This window comes from Phyllobates terribilis, unplaced genomic scaffold (assembly GCF_046119375.1).
Source record: "Phyllobates terribilis strain yellow unplaced genomic scaffold, ASM4611937v1 Scaffold_10__3_contigs__length_209671492, whole genome shotgun sequence".
In the NCBI taxonomy this organism is placed as follows: domain Eukaryota; kingdom Metazoa; phylum Chordata; class Amphibia; order Anura; family Dendrobatidae; genus Phyllobates; species Phyllobates terribilis.
The window spans coordinates 154,576,662-154,599,354 of NW_027362770.1; the positions used below are offsets into that span (position 1 = coordinate 154,576,662).

At 43.4% G+C, this 22,693-nt stretch overlaps 1 protein-coding gene across 1 annotated transcript; it reads left to right on the forward strand.

Annotated features, from left to right (window-relative positions):
* The first annotated feature begins 229 nt into the window (after positions 1-229).
* NDUFA9 (NADH:ubiquinone oxidoreductase subunit A9) lies at positions 230-13,889 on the forward strand. The gene is made up of 11 exons (XM_073649974.1): positions 230-358; positions 2,060-2,230; positions 3,960-4,057; positions 4,546-4,637; positions 5,620-5,761; positions 6,483-6,585; positions 9,812-9,879; positions 9,962-10,038; positions 10,869-10,964; positions 11,241-11,307; positions 13,630-13,889. Exons 1-11 carry the CDS (start codon positions 310-312, stop codon positions 13,798-13,800), a joined length of 1,134 nt encoding a protein of 377 aa, XP_073506075.1. The 5' UTR covers positions 230-309; the 3' UTR covers positions 13,801-13,889.
* The last annotated feature ends 8,804 nt before the right edge of the window (positions 13,890-22,693 follow it).

Here is a 22,693-nt window from a genome sequence, read left to right on the forward strand (position 1 = left end):
GTCCCGCAAAAAATAAGACTTCATATGGCTATGGGGACGGAAGAATAAAAAAGTTATAGCTGTAGGGAAATAATGTGTTAAAATGAAAATCGGCTTAAGTTGTTAAAAATTGGCCACCTTACCCCACAAAATGTATAGAAGGTGGAATTTATCTGATATTAGGGGAAAAAATGATGGATAAGAAAACAACTGCGAGCAGCGACATTGCACAGTGTGACCGCTAGATGGCGATGCTGTGCTGAGTCTAAACACTAAACGCGTTGTTCGCGGCTTCCGTAGTTCGCGCAGACTTGTGGGAGCTCGGTCAAGATGGCGGTCATTATCCTCTGCAGGTCGGCCGGTGCCCGGGCAATGTCACGTAAGTCATACTGAAGGAGGGGACTGTATGGACAGAGAGTCGGGAGATGGAGGCAATGGCGGGCGTTGTGTGTATCCCGGGTTATAGCCGTTACTTGTAGAACTACAGGTCCCAGCAGTTCTCCAATTTAAAGGGAATTGAGATATCAGTCATGTGACATAATAAAAATGAAGCTGGGGGCCTCTCTTATGTCACGTGACCTGCTGCCCCCACATTGGGCCTGATGCCACCAGGCTGGTACTTGTAGTTCCAGCGAAGCCAGACAGCAGTTCCCAGTGACACAGCCATTGTTTAACCCTTTGCACATTTTTTGTGCTTTTTTTTTTTTTTTTTTTCGTTTAGTTATTATTTTTTTATATTGTTTTATTGATTTATTTTTTTTTCATTTTTATTGTATTATTAATTTTGTTTTTTTATATATTGTTTTGTTTTATTATTTTATTTTTTATTTTATTAATTTATTGTATTGTTTTTTATTATTTTACCTATTTTATTTTTATTGTTTTATTCATTTTTATATATTTTTTTATTGTTTTATTTATTTTGACAGCTTTAAATAAAATAAAAACTGTATTAAAAAAAGTCATTTTCTCAGACAGGAGCTTTTGTTACAAAAATGAAGTAATCTCTGATGTAATGTATAAAGGGAAAAAAATGAATGGTATCTTTAACCCTTTGAACCATATGGACATAACTGTACACCCACATTGATAATGTGATGGGTTGTGATGGCAGCCTGGGGCCCGCTGAAGACTTCCATGGCTGCCATCTTGGTAATCCTGTGAAGCTCCGCTACGGGTTGGGCTTCATAGGTGACTGTTATTTGCACTATGTAGGGCATTACATGGTATTGTTCTATGTAGTACAAGCAATCAAACAATTACAGGTTTAAATTCCCTGTGGGGACTAAAAAAAAAAGTGAGGAAAAAAATTAACATATATGGTGCAGTCACTGTGTACATACATTACAGTACTGATCCTGAGTTACATCCTGTATTACACTCCAGAGCTGCACTCACTATTCTGCTGGTGCAGTCACTGTGTACATACATTACAGTACTGATCCTGAGTTACATCCTGTATTATACTCCAGAGCTGCACTCACTATTCTGCTGGTGCAGTCACTGTGTACATACATTACATTACTGATCCTGAGTTACATCCTGTATTACACTCCAGAGCTGCACTCACTATTCTGCTGGTGCAGTCACTGTGTACATACATTACATTACTGATCCTGAGTTACATCCTGTATTATACCCCAGAGCTGCACTCACTATTCTGCTGGTGCAGTCACTGTGTACATACATTACATTACTGATCCTAAGTTACATCCTGTATTATACTCCAGAGCTGCACTCACTATTCTGCAGGTGCAGTCACTGTGTACATACATTACATTACTGATCCTGAGTTACATCCTGTATTATACTCCAGAGCTGCACTCACTATTCTGCTGGTACAGTCACTGTGTACATACATTACATTACTGATCCTGAGTTACCTCCTGCATTATACTCCAGAGCTGCACTCACTATTCTGCTGGTGCAGGCACTGTGTACATACATTACATTACTGATCCTGAGTTACATCCTGTATTATACTCCAGAGCTGCACTCACTATTCTGCTTGTGCTGTCACCGTGTACATGCATTACTGATCCTGTACTGATGTCTGTCCTCCATGTTTTGTGTCTCCTAGGTCCGCAGATCTCATCGCTGGCGGCCTCTGTCCCTGTGGTCCTGCAGCAGAGGGGTGTCCATCACTCTGTGATCCCCCGTGGGAAGCCTGGGCGCTCTGCCGTCAGTGGGGTGGTGGCCACAGTGTTTGGAGCTACAGGGTTCCTGGGCCGATATGTTGTGAACAGGCTAGGTAACGTGTCCTAGTGAGAGATCATCTGTCCTCCATGTGTCCCGAAATACCCTCCAGTAGCCACCAGGGGGGGAGCGATGTGTTGCTGGATGATATAGATCATCTGATACAGTATCTATTAACCCTTTATGATCAGAGTGCTTCCATCCTAAATTATTAAACATTTTAGTGATATTGTGCAACAGGGGGGTTTACACTTTTTCCCGGTAACTGAGGCCTCCATAGTTACAGGGGAAGCAGCCCCTTCTGGGGACATTAGTCACTGGAAGAGCAGATCCGGGCGTGCTGAGACTCAGAGGCTCTGCTATGCTGGGACATGGGAGGGAGAGGATGAAATGTGCTCATCACTGGGTCTATTAGTTACTATGTAATGCTCACTGACCACCATGTACCCGACTGAGTGTGCCCCCAGGACCTGCTCATGCTAGACGGCCAACCAAAAAGTGGGTATGTTTCCACCTACTATTAAACATGATGGAGGAAGGGAGGCTTCACTGATCACTTATTATTGTTGATCATTTTATTTATTTTTAATAGCCCTTGTAACCGCTGACCTACTGCCACCATGCTGCTGCTACATAGTACTGCTGCTTTCCTACTAATGTCACCACCATACTACATTACTACTATCCTACCACTGTGCCATCCTCCTACTACCCTTCTACTGTGACATTATAACTACCACTGTACTACTCTTCCACCATCTTCCCACACGTTTACAACCCTACTAATTTCACCAAAATGCTACACTTCTACCTCCCTACTACTACCCTACTATCCTCCTACTTCTACCACCCTATCACCATTCTACAACTACCTTCAGTTTAATACCCTTCTACTATCACACTACCACATTATTACTCTCTATTACTACTACTACTACCCTCCTACTACCTTCCTTTTACCCTTCTGCTGCCCTACTAATGCAGTCACCATACTATACTTCTACCATTTTTACACAACCAACTCACTTCTACCACCATTGTTTCCTTTCTATGGTCACACTATTACTACCACTCTACTACTACATCCACCCTACTACTCTTCTACTACCATCTTCCCACACGTGTATAACCCTACTAATGGCACCACCATGCTACACTTTTACCTTCCTACTACCACTCTTCCATCCTCTGACTTCCAACCACCCTATTACCATTTCACTACTACCTTCACTTTTGCTACGCTTCTACAATCACACTACCACATTATTGCTACCTCTGTACTACTACCTTTCTACTATCACACTACCACATTATTACTACCCTTCTACTATCACACTACTACCTTTCTACTTTCACACTACCACATTATTACTACAACTCTCTACTACTACTACTACTACTACATTATTACTATCTCTCCACTACTAGTACCCTTCTACCACCACCCTACTACCTTCCTTTTACCCTTCTACTGCCCTTACCATACTATACTTCTACTGCCATACTACTCTACCATCTTTATACTACTAACCCAATTCAACCACCATTGTGTTTCCCTTCTATGATCACACTACTACCAGCTATTACTTCCACTCTACTGCTACCAGCACCCTTTTAGACATCTACCATCCTCGTTACACTTCTACTATCTTACTGCTATTACCTTTCTAGCATCCTATTACTGTCCTTATTCTAGACTTTTTCAACTACCACCCTTCTTCCACCCTCCTGCTACTACTCTTCTGCCACCACTATTAGCACTTTGCTCTTATTCCCCATTTCAGGACGTATTGGCTCCCAGGTGGTAGTCCCATACCGATGTGACCAGTATGACATCATGTATCTCCGACCTATGGGAGATCTGGGACAGTTAACATTCATGGTAAGAGTCTAAATTCACTTTTTTTAAAGGGTCATCTTCATGGATGGATATTGTCTGATAGCGCTTGTGGTCATTTACTGCTTATTAAAGGAAACCTGTCAGCTGATTCATTAAACACATACCGCACCTGACTGCATGATTTTCTCTGAAACGTTCCGACATTTCAGAACATTAATTGCGGTTCTCCGGAGGAAGAAGTTTGCTATCTTCTAAACTCTTTGAGACTAAAACCGCATATTGGACCTTTATTGTGAATAGAGAAACAGCAGTGCAGTTTTACTAATTTTTTTCTACCACTTGTTTTTACAAGTTCTCGGAATGTTGAGCGCTCGGAATGTTGAGCGCTCGGAATGTTGAGCTCTCTATAACCCCGCCCACACCACTGATTGGCGGCTTTCTGTGTACACTGTATACTAACAGAAGGCTGCTAAAGTTGTTGACTGGAATCATAAAAGTTATTGACGGTTTCTCACGAATTCTTCTTTCAGGAATGGGACCCCAGGGACAGAGAGTCCACCAGGCAGGCTCTGCAGCACTCCGACGTGGTGATTAACCTTGTGGGGAAGGAATGGGAAACGAGGTAAGATATTATTACACTACAATAGCGATGGGAAGAAGTTGAATATTTTGACCTTATTTTGCTGCTCCCGCCATTTTGATGAGGGTTGGGCTCATGCACACTTCACTTTTTTGCGTATGACTGTTATCCATGTTTTTCATGGATAGCACTCATACCTACTATAGTGAATGGGGTCATTCACACATCTGTGATTTTTCACGGTCAGCGCAAAATCGCGGAGAATCATCGCATTTTGATCTGAGGGTCAGATCAAAATTGGCAATGTAAGTCTATGTGTCCGTGAAAAAAAATCGGACGGCATTCGGATGCCAGTTTTCACAGACATTAGATAGGAGAAGGTGGAGAGAAGTTGTTTTTTTTTCATGTACGAGAAAAAATTACAAAAAACACTGATGAAACTTGGTCCGTTCTTCTCATACGTGTGAATGAGGCCTTAGAATAAAACAGATTAAGAAACTTACACCAAATATTTGTGAACCGGTTGGGCTCTCTGCCATAGGGTGTACCCTCGCCCGGCGTGTCATGAATGTTTGTATCCAGAGCCTTTTCTTGAAGCAGTTACATTTTTCTTTTTTTAAAGGGAATCTGACGACAGGATTTTCCACACCACTGATTGACAGCTTCTGTGTGCCAATCGTTGTGTGGGGGTGCGGCTGGACTACATTGCAGCAGGTGTATTAGTCCTCCCAGCAATAATCTCCTGCTGATAAAACACTGTTTTTATCAAAGCTGCAGCAAGCAGCCCAGTAAATGACACATTGCTGAAATCAGGGTCTTTGCCCCTACATCATGCTGCTCTCAGATTGTTAAGCATCGTGCCTTATGGTGGTTTTTTTATAAGCTTTCATTGTAGGATCTGAAAAGTGCCATGTACCCTCCCACCCCCCCCCCCCCCCCCCCAAAAAAAAAACACTTGGAAATAATGGATTCTTAATAATTTTTGGATTATTCTTAATATTTTTGTGTTTTTCCTTCTATTTAGCAATTTCAGCTTCCAGGATGTGTTTGTGAATATCCCCAAGGACATTGCGTCGTTGGCTCGAGAAGCCGGGGTGGAAAGGTTCATCCATGTGTCCCATCTTAACGCCGACATGAAAAGCCCCTCAAAGTTACTGAGGAACAAGGTGATTGGAAGACGTCCACGTAAGATAGGAATGGTCAGGAGTGTTAGAGGGGTCGTGTATGATTAGAAACATGGCTGCCACCGTCCAAAAGCAGCGCCACCCCTGTCCACAGGTTATGTCAGGTATTGCAGCTCAGCTCTTTTTTTTTTTTTTTTTTTTTTTTTTTTTTTTTTTAAATTCTGTAAACCCCTTTTAAAACTAAAACTTAGCTTGGCGGATTAAGTGTGTTCTTAAAGGAATTGTCTAGGACTGTGATGATCCAAAATCAGTGGTAGTCTGACACCTGGCACCTCCCCAGTGATCCGGAACCAAAGGGCACCGCTTTGCACAGTGGCCATTCTCAGGTACTGCAGCTCAGCTCCTATAGTAGTGTATGTGATCTGAACTGCAGTACCTGAGAACGGCCACTATACGGTGTGCGGAGCTCTGCTGTCTGGCTTTTTTGCAGGTTTGATCAGTGGGGGATTGCTGGGTGTCGGACCCCTACACACATCGGATATTTATGAACTAGTGCTGGCGTCACTGACAGCACTGCAGCCAATCGGTGAGCTCGAGTTGACTGCACGAGTCGCTGAGCTCACTGATTGGCTGCAGCGCTGTTGATGTAACTCAGCACTCTACCTGGGAAGGGGGAGTGGTGGTACCTTCAGTTACAGCGGCCCCCATTGCACCAAATAGTGACCCCCACCATTAATACAGCCATTCTTTGCTTTGACATTAGGCAGTGGGGGAGGAAGCCGTGAGAGAGGCCTTTCCTGACGCCATTATCCTGAAGCCTGCGGAGATGTACGGCCGAGAAGACAAATTCCTCAATTATTATGCAAGTAAGTTTATGGTGGGCTGGTCTCTTAGGCTTCACCATCTTGGGGGAAGCTAAAATGACATCTATAGGGGTCTATCTCCATCATACAAATCAGGCACCCAGAGATGGCTATTCTGTGCCACATTAGTACATGCCCATCCCCATCTGCCTCTCAGCATCTCTCTGACCCCGAAACTACATGCATTTCTCTGTCCGGATGGTTTGGGGCCTACAGAATGGAACGGTGGGCCTATGTGTGGCTCGTTCACTCTGGCACTAGGTTAGTGACCCCTTCCTTTGTGGTTTAGGATATGGCTCCTCATTGTATGTCTACACCTAGGGTGTTAAAGAGAGTTGGGGGGAGTCACTGCTCTCGTGCAGTAGGTAGGTAGACTTAAGAATGGTCTTAGATACAGGGGGGGCGTTAATAGTTTTGTTAGTCTAGAATATAAGAGGGGTTCTGGTGGTTCTCTTCATTGCCAGGTGTAACAGAGGACCTATTAGTTCTTTACGAGAAGTAAAGGGTGCTGCCGCCACTTATACCGCCGTACTACCACTCTACCATCCTCCTACTTCTACCACCCTATTACTATTCCTCTACTACCTTCAATTTGCTACCCTTTTACTATCGCACTACCACATTATTACCTGCTACTATCGCACTACCACATTATTACCTGCTACTATCGCACTACCACATTATTACCTGCTACTATCGCACTACCACATTATTACCTGCTACTATCGCACTACCACATTATTACCTGCTACTGTCGCACTACCACATTATTACCTGCTACTGTCGCACTACCACATTATTACCTGCTACTGTCGCACTACCACATTATTACCTGCTACTGTCGCACTACCACATTATTACCTGCTACTGTCGCACTACCACATTATTACCTGCTACTATCGCACTACCACATTATTACCTGCTACTATCGCACTACCACATTATTACCTGCTACTGTCGCACTACCACATTATTACCTGCTACTGTCGCACTACCACATTATTACCTGCTACTATCGCACTACCACATTATTACCTGCTACTATCGCACTACCACATTATTACCTGCTACTATCGCACTACCACATTATTACCTGCTACTATCGCACTACCACATTATTACCTGCTACTATCGCACTACCACATTATTACCTGCTACTATCGCATTACCACATTACCTGCTACTATCGCACTACCACATTATTACCTGCTACTATCGCATTACCACATTATTACCTGCTACTATCGCACTACCACATTATTACCTGCTACTATCGCACTACCACATTATTACCTGCTACTATCGCACTACCACATTATTACCTGCTACTATCGCACTACCACATTATTACCTGCTACTATCGCACTACCACATTATTACCTGCTACTATCGCATTACCACATTACCTGCTACTATCGCACTACCACATTATTACCTGCTACTATCGCACTACCACATTATTACCTGCTACTATCGCACTACCACATTATTACCTGCTACTATCGCATTACCACATTATTACCTGCTACTATCGCATTACCACATTATTACCTGCTACTATCGCACTACCACATTATTACCTGCTACTATCGCACTACCACATTATTACCTGCTACTATCGCACTACCACATTATTACCTGCTACTATCGCACTACCACATTATTACCTGCTACTATCGCACTACCACATTATTACCTGCTACTATCGCACTACCACATTACCTGCTACTATCGCACTACCACATTATTACCTGCTACTATCGCATTACCACATTATTACCTGCTACTATCGCATTACCACATTATTACCTGCTACTATCGCACTACCACATTATTACCTGCTACTATCGCATTACCACATTATTACCTGCTACTATCGCACTACCACATTATTACCTGCTACTATCGCACTACCACATTATTACCTGCTACTATCGCACTACCACATTATTACCTGCTACTATCGAACTGCCACATTATTACCTGCTACTATCGCACTACCACATTATTACCTGCTACTATCGCACTACCACATTATTACCTGCTACTATCGCACTACCACATTATTACCTGCTACTATCGCACTACCACATTATTACCTGCTACTATCGCACTACCACATTATTACCTGCTACTATCGCACTACCACATTATTACCTGCTACTATCGCACTACCACATTATTACCTGCTACTATCGCACTACCACATTATTACCTGCTACTATCGCACTACCACATTATTACCTGCTACTATCGCATTACCACATTATTACCTGCTACTATCGCATTACCACATTATTACCTGCTACTATCGCACTACCACATTATTACCTGCTACTATCGCACTACCACATTATTACCTGCTACTATCGCACTACCACATTATTACCTGCTACTATCGCACTACCACATTATTACCTGCTACTATCGCACTACCACATTATTACCTGCTACTATCGCACTACCACATTACCTGCTACTATCGCACTACCACATTATTACCTGCTACTATCGCATTACCACATTATTACCTGCTACTATCGCATTACCACATTATTACCTGCTACTATCGCACTACCACATTATTACCTGCTACTATCGCACTACCACATTATTACCTGCTACTATCGCACTACCACATTATTACCTGCTACTATCGAACTGCCACATTATTACCTGCTACTATCGCACTGCCACATTATTACCTGCTACTATCGCACTACCACATTATTACCTGCTACTATCGCACTACCACATTATTACCTGCTACTATCGCACTACCACATTATTACCTGCTACTATCGCACTACCACATTATTACCTGCTACTATCGCACTACCACATTATTACCTGCTACTATCGCACTACCACATTATTACCTGCTACTATCGCACTACCACATTATTACCTGCTACTATCGCACTACCACATTATTACCTGCTACTATCGCACTACCACATTATTACCTGCTACTATCGCATTACCACATTATTACCTGCTACTATCGCATTACCACATTATTACCTGCTACTATCGCATTACCACATTATTACCTGCTACTATCGCACTACCACATTATTACCTGCTACTATCGCACTACCACATTATTACCTGCTACTATCGCACTACCACATTATTACTACCTCTTTACTACTACTTATTCCTGTTCTCATTATGGCTATTATATTTTTATTTTTTTACTTTCATCCACTCGTTACCCTCTGTGCAGACATGCGGCGGTTCGGCGGCGTGCCGCTAATCTCTCTTGGTCAGAAGACTGTGAAGCAGCCAATTTACGTGAGTAGTGGCAGGATACAGTCAGGACCGTGTGGTCTTGCTTGCTGACGGCTCCTGTATAATTCCCCCTCTCTGTACGCAGGTAGTGGACGTTGCTAAGGCCATTGTCAATATCATCAAAGACCCCGACTCTGCAGGAAAGACGTACGCTTTAGCCGGGTAAGATGCAGTCGCTCGCACCACTAAGTACTCATTTTGTAGCGTAATACGGCTGCTTTCTTTTGGAAACAGCGCCACACCTATGCAGAGGTTGTGTCTGGTATTGCAGCTCAACTACATTAAAATGAATAACACCAAGCTGCAGTACCACACACAACCTGATGACAGGTGTAGTGCTATTTCTGTAAGTAAATGCAGTCTTGTTTTTTTTTTTCCTAATCTTGGATTGTCAGAAGATCCTACTTTTCCAATGATCGAATGATATAGTGAGAACTGCCATCCAGTAAGCAAGAATTTCTAAAATTGTTCAGGTGTTTTTTGGGGATTGGAGAAATGAAAATGGGCACAATTTATGCCTTAAGAAACTCATTTTATGGAGTTGCCAAGAGCAGGGGAAGGTAAAGGGGTTGTGTAGAATTAGAAAAACATGGCTGCCTTTTTCCAAAAACTGCTCCACTCCTGTTTAAAGGTTGAGTGTGGTATTACAGCTCTGCTTTAATGGGGTTGAGCTGCAATACCAGACTCAACCTGTAGACAAGGGTGGCGCTGTCTTTTAAACAAAGAAGGCAGCCATGCTCTTTTAATTCTGGAAAGCCCAAGTCTGCATCATTCAGTGCTTTCTAGAGAGTGAGATGAGACACCGGGCGACCTGTTATGTCCATGTAAAGGGTCACACTGTGCTGTCCTCATCCTGCCCATTCTACCAACTGAATAGGAGTAGGTTTGGAGTCGGACTGGTACCAGGAAACCTTTGTGTGTCTGAACATGGCTCTATCCTGCTGAGCGCTAATATTGCTTCTTTTTTTTTTCTCCATTTATTTCCCTTTTAGACCCCATCGGTATCTTCTTCAGGACATGGTGAAATACATCTTCGCCGTTGCTCATAGACCTTTGCTGCAATACCCGATGCCTCGCCCCATTTATCAGTAAGTGCCTGCCTTTATTGATGGACTTAAAGGGGTTGCCCAGAACCATTAGTATAGGTCATCAATATCTGGTTGGTGGGGGCTTGAAGCCCCAGTACATGCACCGATCCTATAAAAATGTTAGGAATGCTCACAGGTTCTCTATAGTTTGGCCTCAGTGTCAGTAATGAGCAGTAGGGATTTCAGTCATTGAACACGGCGGTCCGTGCAGATCTTACATTGAATGGTCGGATTTCATGGTGAGAATTCTCTAACAATCCTGTTTCCGGTTTATAGTCTGATCGCAAAGTTCTTTGAGTTGAACCCATTTGACAAGTGGACGACCCGCGACAAAGTGGATCGGGTGAGTACAGTCACATAACGACACATTGCGGAGGAGGCATTAGTTGTGCAAGAATGAATTAACCACTTAGAGGGAATCTGTCTGGAAGTTTTATTATGTTTTCCGAGACCAGCATGATATAGGAACAGAAACCCTGATTCCAGCGATGTATCACTTAGTTTACTGGGTGCAGTAGTTGTGATAGAATCACAGTTTTCTCTGCTGTGCGCTTGGAATGTTGAGCGCTGACTGGCAGCTCTCTGTATACACTGTATACTGACAGAAACCTGCTGATCAGTGCTGGGGGCGTGGTTGGACTAGGAGGCACAAGACACCTAGTCCTATAGTGATAATCTCCTGCTCATAAAACACTGATTGTATTGAAACGGCAAAACTCAGCCTAGTAATTGACACATCGCTGGAATCAGGGTCTCTCTCCCTACATCATGCTGCTCTCATATTACAGAACGAAAAACCTGCTGACAGATTCCATTTAACAACCAGAGGATTCCTCTCCTCAATTACCAGAGTTTTGCCTATGTGGTGGTTAAATGTCCCTTGCTTATGTTATGATTGCAGATCCCTATCTGATCACCTAAGCTAACAGCTTCATCTATGTCTATGAGGTCTAAAGATCGGGTCCCACAGCCCCCAGTCAGGTCGAGACCTGAGACTGTGATATAGATGAGAAAGTAAACCCGCCAAAAGACAAATCTGTGGTGTAACCCTTCATGTAATTCATTTCATGTGATAGTGGCACAAAGGGCTGTAGTTAATTCAATTCTTATACATGTATTTGTTAGGGGTAACTTGTAGGAAAATATATTTATTTTCATTTTGAGATATGTATCTTCTCAGGTGATTGGGGTGGCCTAAGTACAGTTTGGGTTAGTAGCGGCGCTTTTTTTCTTCTTTTTTTTTTTAATCTTTTAATTTTGAGTTTCATTTTAATTAAAGTTTCTTTTTTTTTCTTTTCATTTTGAGCTTAAGTGTATGTACCCACGTAGCGTTTTACAAGCGTATATGCTGCGGAATTTACGCAGCATAAATGCTTGGGAAACGCTTGGTAATCCGCCCCACATGGTCCCCAATGACAAGCCGCAATGTCAATGCCCATGCTGCGGATTTTTCCGCAGCGTTTATGCTGCGCTCAAAAATCCGCAGCATGTCCATTAATTTTGCAGACACGCAGCGTAATCGCCGCCATTGACTTGCATTGAAACATATAATATCCGTGTCAGTACATTTGTACACACGGATATTATGCGTTTCTATGTGCGGATGATACCCAAGTCTGGAGGAGAGGAGACTCTCATCCAGAACCGGGTACCATAGAAACTGTAAAAAAAAGAATTTAAAATAAAAAATAAAGATTATACTCACCTTCCTGTGTCCTCCCGGTGTTTTGTCCGCTCCGTCCGGTGTCTTGCAATGCTCACGCTGTTGTGAAGGACCTGCCATGACGTCACTGAGTCATGTGACCCATCACATGGCTCATTGACGTCAACGCAGGTCCTTCACACCACCGCGAGCATTGCAAGACACCAGACGGAGCGGACAAAACACCAGGAGGACACCGGAAGGTGAGTATAAACTTTATTTTTTTATATTTTTACCATTCTTTTTTTTTTTTTTTTTAAATTAACTTGGTCACACTATATATGCCGGTTGCATGGATTTATATAGTGTGAACAAGTTGTCAAGCACTTTTCCAAGTGATGCTAAAATCGCCTGGAAAAGCACTTGATAACCCGCATGCAGAAATGCATGCAAAGACGCTTGACAAACGCTTCTACCTGGCGGGAAAAACGCATGTGTTTTTCCTGCCAGGGAGAAGCGTAAAAATGCAGCATTTCTGCATCGTGGGCACTTAGCCTCAATTTTATAATTTTATTTTATTTTTTTACATTGTTGGTGAACATTCAAGATCGATCCACATGGAAAATCTGTAGCAACTCCTCAGTCCACACTAAATGTTAATTGTACAGCGGATTTACTACAAATTTCCCCCCTTTACATTGCAGAGAATGAAATTCGAGGTGACAGTCTGCAGCGTAAACTGACACACTGCGGTTTTCCGCTGCAGATTTTCTCCGCGATATGGTAAAATCCCATCCACAATCTTGGTACTGCAATATGCGGACATAAAATCCTCCAGGTATTCCTACCTTCGTCCTGTATGGACTGCATCTTTCCTTCTTGTTTTCTCCCTGTCTCCAGTCTTTTGCATCTCGATATGTTTCGAAACTACAACTCCCAGCATACTCCTACCTCCTACATACAGCAACCGCTGTATAACATAGGACCATAGGTAACGCAAATCTTCATGGTTTATGCCCCCAGTTCCACATTACAGACAAGAAATACCCCGATCTCCCCGGGCTGGAAGATCTCGGCATCCTTCCGACCCCCTTGGAGCAGAAGGCCATCGAGGTCCTTCGTCGTCACCGTAGATTCCGCTGGCTGGACGCTGAGCTGGACGTCGTAAAGCCGGCCACCCCTGTGAACTTCTAGGAGTACATTACCGAATTTGTTCTTTGTAAGGATTGCTGATCGTGCTTACACCTCCTGTGTACATAATAAACTATTAATAATTCAGTCCACTTTATCTGGGGTGGGTGATTTTTTTTGCTTTTTTTTATTCTTTGTGCAAAAATACTTGCTATTTAAAAAAAAAAAAAATCTCGGCGATCTGCAAGGAAACCTGGCGGTAAGTGTTCGAATTCCCTGCAGTGCCACCACAGGTGAAGTGAAGTATTACACCACGTCTATTCAGATCAATTGGGTGGTCCGTGTAATGCAGGAGAGGAAAGGGATCATTGTAACTGATCTCCAGTCGGATCATAAAAAGAAGACCCCCATTATTTACCTACAATTCCTCAATAGGTATTGGAGTAGTGGATAACCCCTTAAAGGTTGACTTGTAGTAATGGATTGCATAGTGTTTTAGAAAAAAAAAAAAAAAAGAAAGCAGACCTTATAGGGGCTCTGGAGGACGTTGGACCTAGAATCTACTTTCATCTCACTGATGTAGAAGTGCTAGCACATTGTCGGCCACCAGGTGGCAGAGGAGTCTCTCAGTTCACGATGAGCCGTTTTCTTTATCTGTTGACTTCAGTACGTCTATCATCCATCTCGATACACGGTCATAAGTTCTCCTTGCTGAAGTTTGTTGATGTCAGATATTGTTTTCAAGATCTCAGTTTGCTGTCAGTGAATTGGATCTTTATCTAAAGCCAAATCATGCAAACTAGTCTATCTCACGCAAGTTCATAACTCCTTTACCATGCCGTGTACTTGATATGCACTCGTTTCAGCCCCTGATGGTGAATGGAGATGTTTCCTTTCAATGACAGCAAGCAAGTTCCCAGTATATACTTTACATTCCCATACAGTAGGTACCTGTGTTCTTCATACCCATAAAATGACATAGTTGGGCCCTTTATAGATCTTGGGGGCCCCTGAGCGTTAAAGCGTACTTGTCATTTCAGGTGCCTTTTCATATTGGCTTGCCCCATTTGCATATGAGGCATAACATTTTCTATCCAATATTTAAATTATCTCCTCAAAAGTTTCCCCCTTGTGGGCTCCATCTCCAATTTTCATTGGTCTCTGAGCTAGTGGGAAGAGACTATCTACTGTAATGGCCCCCATATTCAGCACACACACAAGGGATTCCTGCTCTTCTGTCTTTATGTTCTCTATGTTCAGCAGCATGAAGGACGCTATACAGCAATACTGAGCAATGTAGCTGTGAATCCAGATAGCTGCTGCCTGGAAGACATTATTCGGCACTACTGAGCAGTGTAGCTGTGAATCCAGATAGCAGCTGCCTGGAAGACATTATTCGGCACTACTGAGCAGTGTAGCTGTGAATCCAGAAAACCGAAGCATGGAATACCTTATTCGGCACTATTGAGCAGTGCAGGTGCGATTCCAGATTGCAGCAGCAACATTATTCGGCACTAATGAGTAATGTAGCTTTGAATCCAGACAGTAGCATCATGGATAAAATTATTTGACATTACTGAGCAGTGTAGCTGTGAATCAAGATAGCAGCATGGAAGACATTTGACACTATGGAGCAGTGTAGCTGCAATTCCAAATAGCAGCAGCAACATTATTCCGCACTACTGAGCAGTGTAGCTGCGATTCCAAATAGCAGCAGCAACATTATTCGGTACTACTGAGCAGTGTAGCTGGCATTCCAGATAGCTGCAACATTATTCGGCACTACTGAGCAGTGTAGCTGTGATTCCAGATAGCAGCAGCAGTATTCGCCATTACTGAGCAGTGTAGCTGTAAATCCACAAACTACACTAGTTCACAGCAGCACTGTATCTGTGTATCTCTACTTCCACTTTCCATAGGCTGCTGTAATCTGATCCCTCAGTGAACCGTCAGTCCATTAAGACGGATTTTAGTCATTTTTTTTCCAAGTGAATGGTATGTTTAAGAGGCATATGGAGGAGAAGTGGCTCATAAGTGGAGAAAAAAAGCAGATTTCTCTGATAAGTCGTATTACAAAGTTTCTTATATCGGCTTGTACTATTGATTTATGCAAAGTTTATTGAAAACGCCTTGGACCATTTAAGGTCCCCTCACTCTCTGTCTTTGAGTTACTGTTGGAAAAAAGTATGGAGTGTGAAACCCAAAGAGCTTTAGCAAAAATCCACTTATCACTTGGATTAAACACCCCTCTTAAGATGGTGAACATGCCAGCCAAGGATTCAGTTTCAAAGTCTTGGAAGCCGAGTCCATCACATCCGGCGTCAACTCATCCTCTTCATCTCCGAGGAGAAAGCTGGCAACTCTGAGGAACGTGAAGATCCAAAGACTGATGAGACCACCGGCCGGATTATATGGGAATTATTCCATGGCACTGAAGCCCCTATGTAACATCTTCTGTTCCCGGCCGGTTCTCCTCCTCATCTGCCCCTTGTATCACTGCCGTTCAGAGCCGCCCTCCTGTGATCTTCTCGGACGCTTCCTCCATCGTTCAATCTTACGCTTGGAGCAGATCAACTTTTCCAGGGCAAAAAATAGAAACACAAATGAATAACTTCCGCATATAAACAGCGGCAGAAGTAACGTATGCGGGGGGCCGCCATTACTTTACAGAAGGGAAATGGCTCCCATCTGCTCTTTGTTATTCCTGGGAAAAAAAGCATCTGCTGTATACATCACAGGAGGACAGGAGCAATGAACACTTCACTTACATGTGTGGAGATGAGTCAGGGGCACGGAGAGAAAGAAAAAGGACTTTCTATTTTTACAAAGTTTATATTTTAAAAATGTAACTTTAAAAAAATGTAGGTTTGAAATTACATTTTTAGAAATTTATTTTTTTTTGTATTAAAACACCGGCATATAGAATAATTCAACTCCCTTTTCTAAGGTACACATGATACATAAAACCATAGAGGCAATTATGGTATGTGACATCACAGATACCACCTGACATCACAGATACCACCTGACATCACAGGGCACGTGACATCACAGGGCACGTGACATCACAGATACCACCTGACATCACAGGGCACATGACATCACAGATACCACTTGACATCACAGATAGCACCTGACATCACAGGACACCACCTGACATCACAGGACACCAGCTGACATCACAGATACCACCTGACATCACAGGACACCACCTGACATCACAGGACACCACCTGACATCACAGGACACCACCTGACATCACAGGACACCTGACATCACAGGACACCACCTGACATCACAGGACACCACCTGACATCACAGATACCACCTGACATCACAGACACCACCTGACATCACAGACACCACCTGACATCACAGGACATCTGACATCACAGACACCACCTGACATCACAGGACACCACCTGACATCACAGGACACCAGCTGACATCACAGATACCACCTGACATCACAGGACACCACCTGACATCACAGACACCACCTGACATCACAGGACACCACCTGACATCACAGGGCACCACCTGACATCACAGGACACCACCTGACATCACAGGACACCACCTGACATCACAGGACACCACCTGACATCACAGATACCACCTGACATCACAGACACCACCTGACATCACAGACACCACCTGACATCACAGATACCACCTGACATCACAGACACCACCTGACATCACAGACACCACCTGACATCACAGACACCACCTGACATCACAGGACATCTGACATCACAGACACCACCTGACATCACAGACACCACCTGACATCACAGACACCACCTGACATCACAGATACCACCTGACATCACAGGACACCACCTGACATCACAGGACACCACCTGACATCACAGATACCACCTGACATCACAGGACACCACCTGACATCACAGGACACCACCTGACATCACAGATACCACCTGACATCACAGGACACCACCTGACATCACAGACACCACCTGACATCACAGACACCACCTGACATCACAGATATCATCAGACATCACCTGAAAACACATGACATCACAGATACCACCTGACATCACAGATACCACCTGACATCACAGACACCACCTGACATCACAGGACACCACCAGACATCACAGGACACCACCAGACATCACAGGACACCACCAGACATCACAGGACACCACCAGACATCACAGGACACCACCAGACATCACAGGACACCACCAGACATCACAGGACACCACCTGACATCACAGGACACCACCTGACATCACTGACATCACAGGACACCACCTGACATCACAGATACCACCTGACATCACAGACACCACCTGCCATCACAGACACCACCTGACATCACAGACACCACCTGACATCACAGACACCACCTGACATCACAGACACCACCTGACATCACAGACACCACCTGACATCACAGGACACCACCTGACATCACAGACACCACCTGACATCACAGACACCACCTGACATCACAGATACCACCTGACATCACAGACACCACCTGACATCACAGATGGCACCTGACATCACAGACACCACCTGACATCACAGACACCACCTGACATCACAGGACACCACCTGACATCACAGACACCACCTGACATCACAGACACCACCTGACATCACAGATACCACCTGACATCACAGACACCACCTGACATCACAGATGGCACCTGACATCACAGGACATCTGACATCACAGATACCACCTGACATCACAGGACACCACCTGACATCACAGATACCACCTGACATCACAGACACCACCTGACATCACAGATACCACCTGACATCACAGGACACCTGACATCACAGGACACCACCTGACATCACAGGACACCTGACATCACAGGACACCTGACATCACAGGACACCTGACATCACACGACATATGACATCACAGATATCATCAGACATCACCTGAAAACACATGACATCACAGGGCACATCACCGGGCTTATGACATCACATGTATATTAGATTATAAGTAGAGATAAGAGAATTAATTTGAGGAAAATTGAATTTACTTTCAATTTTACAGATGAAAATTTTGATTTGCTTTATATAAATTTAGTAAAATCGGTCAGTAAGACGTTACCCCAGGGGTGGGGAATATTTTTTCTGCCAAGGGCCATTTGGATATTGATACCGTCCTCTCGGGGCCGTACAAATTTTGCGCCAACTGCGCCCACAAAGTGCGTCCTGACGCTGGCACTGGTGTCAGGATGTAATCTTTCATTGCACGCGTCTCTGGGTTGAGTAGGGAACGCTGCATGCGTATATGCGTATGCTCACCCCTGGCCCTGACTGACAGCTGGCCCTAATGCTGAGCTGCTGTCAGTCAGCGCCGGGGGCGCAGGTTATTCCCATATCGGCAGGTTTTTTTTCATGTGGCAGGTTCCCTTTAAGAAATGTAAAAACATCTATCCTCCCTTTGCCCCCGGCCTCACCTGTCCCATCCTGCAGCTCGCGCCCCTCTGGCCTCTCCTCTGACTCGGCATCTTCTTCACCTCCGACTACATAAAGTCAATGCAAATTCCAGAGATTCGCTCATCTCTAATTGTTTGAATTAGGTTTTTATGTTATGTATTTTTTTTTGGTTTTGTTTTGGATTTTTTTTTTCATATCATTAACTATATAAACAAATACATACTAGGCTTAGTATTAGACTCTTCCACAAGAGCGCATGGACCCCAGCAGCAACAGACTGACTCAGACCGCACTAAATAGTGGTGAATGATTTAATGAGCCCGCTGTCACGAGGAAAAGGTCAAAAGAGGGGGAGGTGAGCTGTGACATCACCTATTGTGAATGGTGGATCCTGTGTTATCTACTGTATATAGAGGTGTTATCAGTCATTGTACAGGAGGAGGAGGAGGTGAGCTGTGACATCACCTATTGTGAATGGTGGATCCTGTGTTATCTGCTGTATATAGAGGTGTTATCAGTCATTGTACAGGAGGAGGAGGTGAGCTGTGACATCACCTATTGTGAATGGTGGATCCTGTGTTATCTACTGTATATAGAGGTGTTATCAGTCATTGTACAGGAGGGGGAGGAGGAGGTGAGCTGTGACATCACCTATTGTGAATGGTGGATCCTGTGTTATCGACTGTCTATAGAGGTGTTATCAGTCATTGTTCAGGAGGAGGAGGTGAGCTGTGATCTCACCTATTGTGAATGGTGGATCCTGTGTTATCGACCGTCTATAGAGGTGTTATCAGTCATTGTACAGGAGGGGGAGGAGGTGAGCTGTGATATCACTTATTGTGAATGGTGGATCCTGTGTTATCGACTGTCTATAGAGGTGTTATCAGTCATTGTACAGGAGGGGGAGGAGTTGAGCTGTGACATCACCTATTGTGAATGGTGGATCCTGTGTTATCTACTGTATATAGAGGTGTTATCAGTCATTGTACAGGAGGAGGAGGTGAGCTGTGATCTCACCTATTGTGAATGGTGGATCCTGTGTTATCTACTGTATATAGAGGTGTTATCAGTCATTGTACAGGAGGAGGAGGAGGTGAGCTGTGATATCACTTATTGTGAATGGTGGATCCTGTGTTATCTACTGTATATAGAGGTTATCAGTCATTGTACAGGAGGAGGAGGATGTGAGCTGTGATATCACCTATTGTGAATGGTGGATCCTGTGTTATCGACTGTCTATAGAGGTGTTATCAGTCATTGTACAGGAGGGGGAGGAGGTGAGCTGTGATATCACTTATTGTGAATGGTGGATCCTGTGTTATCGACTGTCTATAGAGGTGTTATCTAGTATTGTAATCATGTCTGTGATGATAATGAGACTGCTTAAAAGCCACCTGTACAGAACAGGAAGTGTGAGTCTAGTATTAGGCCTAGTCATCACTGTGACAATGGCAAGACTTTATAATAGAGATCATGATATGAAAAATTGAATATAAAACATTGTCAAAAATGTTTTAAAAATGTATTAAACATAAAAACCTGATGTAAAGAGTGGATCATACTCTGATGACACACTCCCCTTCCGTCCATAGCTGCGCCTGTGAAATACCAGTGGCCTATTTATATGCATCGGGCACTGGGAGATTTTTGCTAAACACATTAAAGCCTTGAGAAGCGTCAATCATCGTCCATCACTCGTATGTGTTCAATGAAAAGTGGTTGACGAAAAAATGCTACAGGGGACATGGAGGCAGGAGACTTTCTCCATTTAGTAACATGTCAGAGAATACCTGACATAGCAGACGCTGATCCAGCAGCGTAAAGACAATGGCGATGGAAACCAGTACAGCCGGTTACACAAGCCGCCCATACCACTGCGACGTTGCTCCTGATCATTTGCGATGTTCGTCACGTCCCAAGAAAAACATCTAGGTTTATGTACAATATGGCTCAATCTCTTCTAGCAAATATGGCAATAGGGGCAAGTAAGAGCCATGTCCTCTCATCCTAAGATCCCAAGCAACTAGTCGTGGTCCCATTTTAATCTTTGCTATGGGGTATCCTATCCTCTACCCTAAATATACCTACAAGCGTACCCCCTGTCAATGCTGTGGACAAGTGCTAAGATCGGAGGAAACCCCTTTTTTTTAGGGGACTATTCAAAAATATAGGAAGCCAATTGATCTATGTCCTGGCCATAAAAGAGTGGAAGCCCTATTGAAATGATAAAAAATGGGCCCCCAATGATGACAGGTTTTGCCACCCAAGATAGTACAGTGCCCATCATTACTAGCGTGTGTTCCCTAAATCCATGACTTTTTCTTATCAGTCATGACCAGGGTTGGACTGGCCCACCAGAGAACTGGAGAATCCTCCGGTGGGCCCTGGCTTCTCCTTCAGGAGAGTTTATAGTACAAACCTTGCAGCTGCTATGGAGTGCGGGAGAAAGATGGGCCGTCAGCATCAAATCTTCTGGTGGGCCCAATGTTCTTCAGTCTGACACTGGTCATGACTATAGTAGAAATAGTAAGAAAAAAAGTACTGTATGTGGAGTCTGATGGACGATTGGAGTGTGAAAAAAATATTGGGCCATGAAAAAAGGCCACAAGCTGATACAATGTGGAAACCATAATGTAATTATTTTTTTTTGTTCAGATTTTTCCTTTATTTATATTTTAAAGGGGGACCTGTCACCGGGTCAAAAGTGACCAGTTTTTGATCTCATTTTATTCCTGCCTCTCCCCTGAGTGTTCAGTTTTTTGTTTTTTTAAAATCCGTCATACGGTTCCAGATATATGGGCCTTTTTATTTAGAGCTATTTTTAATCAAAGGGGGCTGAGCTACGACGTGGACTAAGACTGTGCTGCATAATTACCCTGTTAGCCACGCCCATAAAAAATTAGCTCTGAATAAAAAGGTCCATATCTCTGGAACCGTATGGCGGATTTAAAAAAAACAAAAATCAGAATACTCAGGGGAGCAGCGGGAATAAAATAAGAGAAAAATCTGAACACTTTTGGGCTGATAACAGATTCTCTTTAAATTATTGTAATAGTGGGACTTAGTTTCCAGAGCGCACATTTACTAATTTTTTTGTATACTTCCCCAAATTAAAAGACTATAGCGAGTATATATTACATTGGAAATGTATAAATTAAACCTATTTTCTATATTCATTGTGTCCTACGATACATTTGATATTCCTTAAATCGTTTGTTTTTCCTTATCAATCACATTTCTAGATTTGTCTACCATCTGGTCCTCATGGGTGGAGTCTAACACATTAATTACAGGGTTGAAAAACTGGGTCAGGAAAATAAAAGCCACACGTAGAAACCATACTGTAATAAATTTTTTTTAAAATTTGGGAATCTCCTTTATACTTTAAAGATGACCTATCATCAGGTTAGAAGTGGCCAATTTTTGCTCTTATTTTATTCCTACTGCTCCCCTGATTATTCCATTTATTTTTTTTTTAATTTTCCATACAATCCAGAGATTTGGGCTTTTT

Coding starts and splice junctions, on each gene's coding strand:
- NDUFA9 (XM_073649974.1), top strand. CDS start 310: ATGGCGGTCATTATCCTCTGCAGGTCGGCCGGTGCCCGGGCAATGTCA. Junction 4,058..4,545: donor TGGGACAGTTAACATTCATG/GTAAGAGTCTAA, acceptor TTCTTCTTTCAG/GAATGGGACCCCAGGGACAG. Junction 5,762..6,482: donor CAAAGTTACTGAGGAACAAG/GTGATTGGAAGA, acceptor CTTTGACATTAG/GCAGTGGGGGAGGAAGCCGT.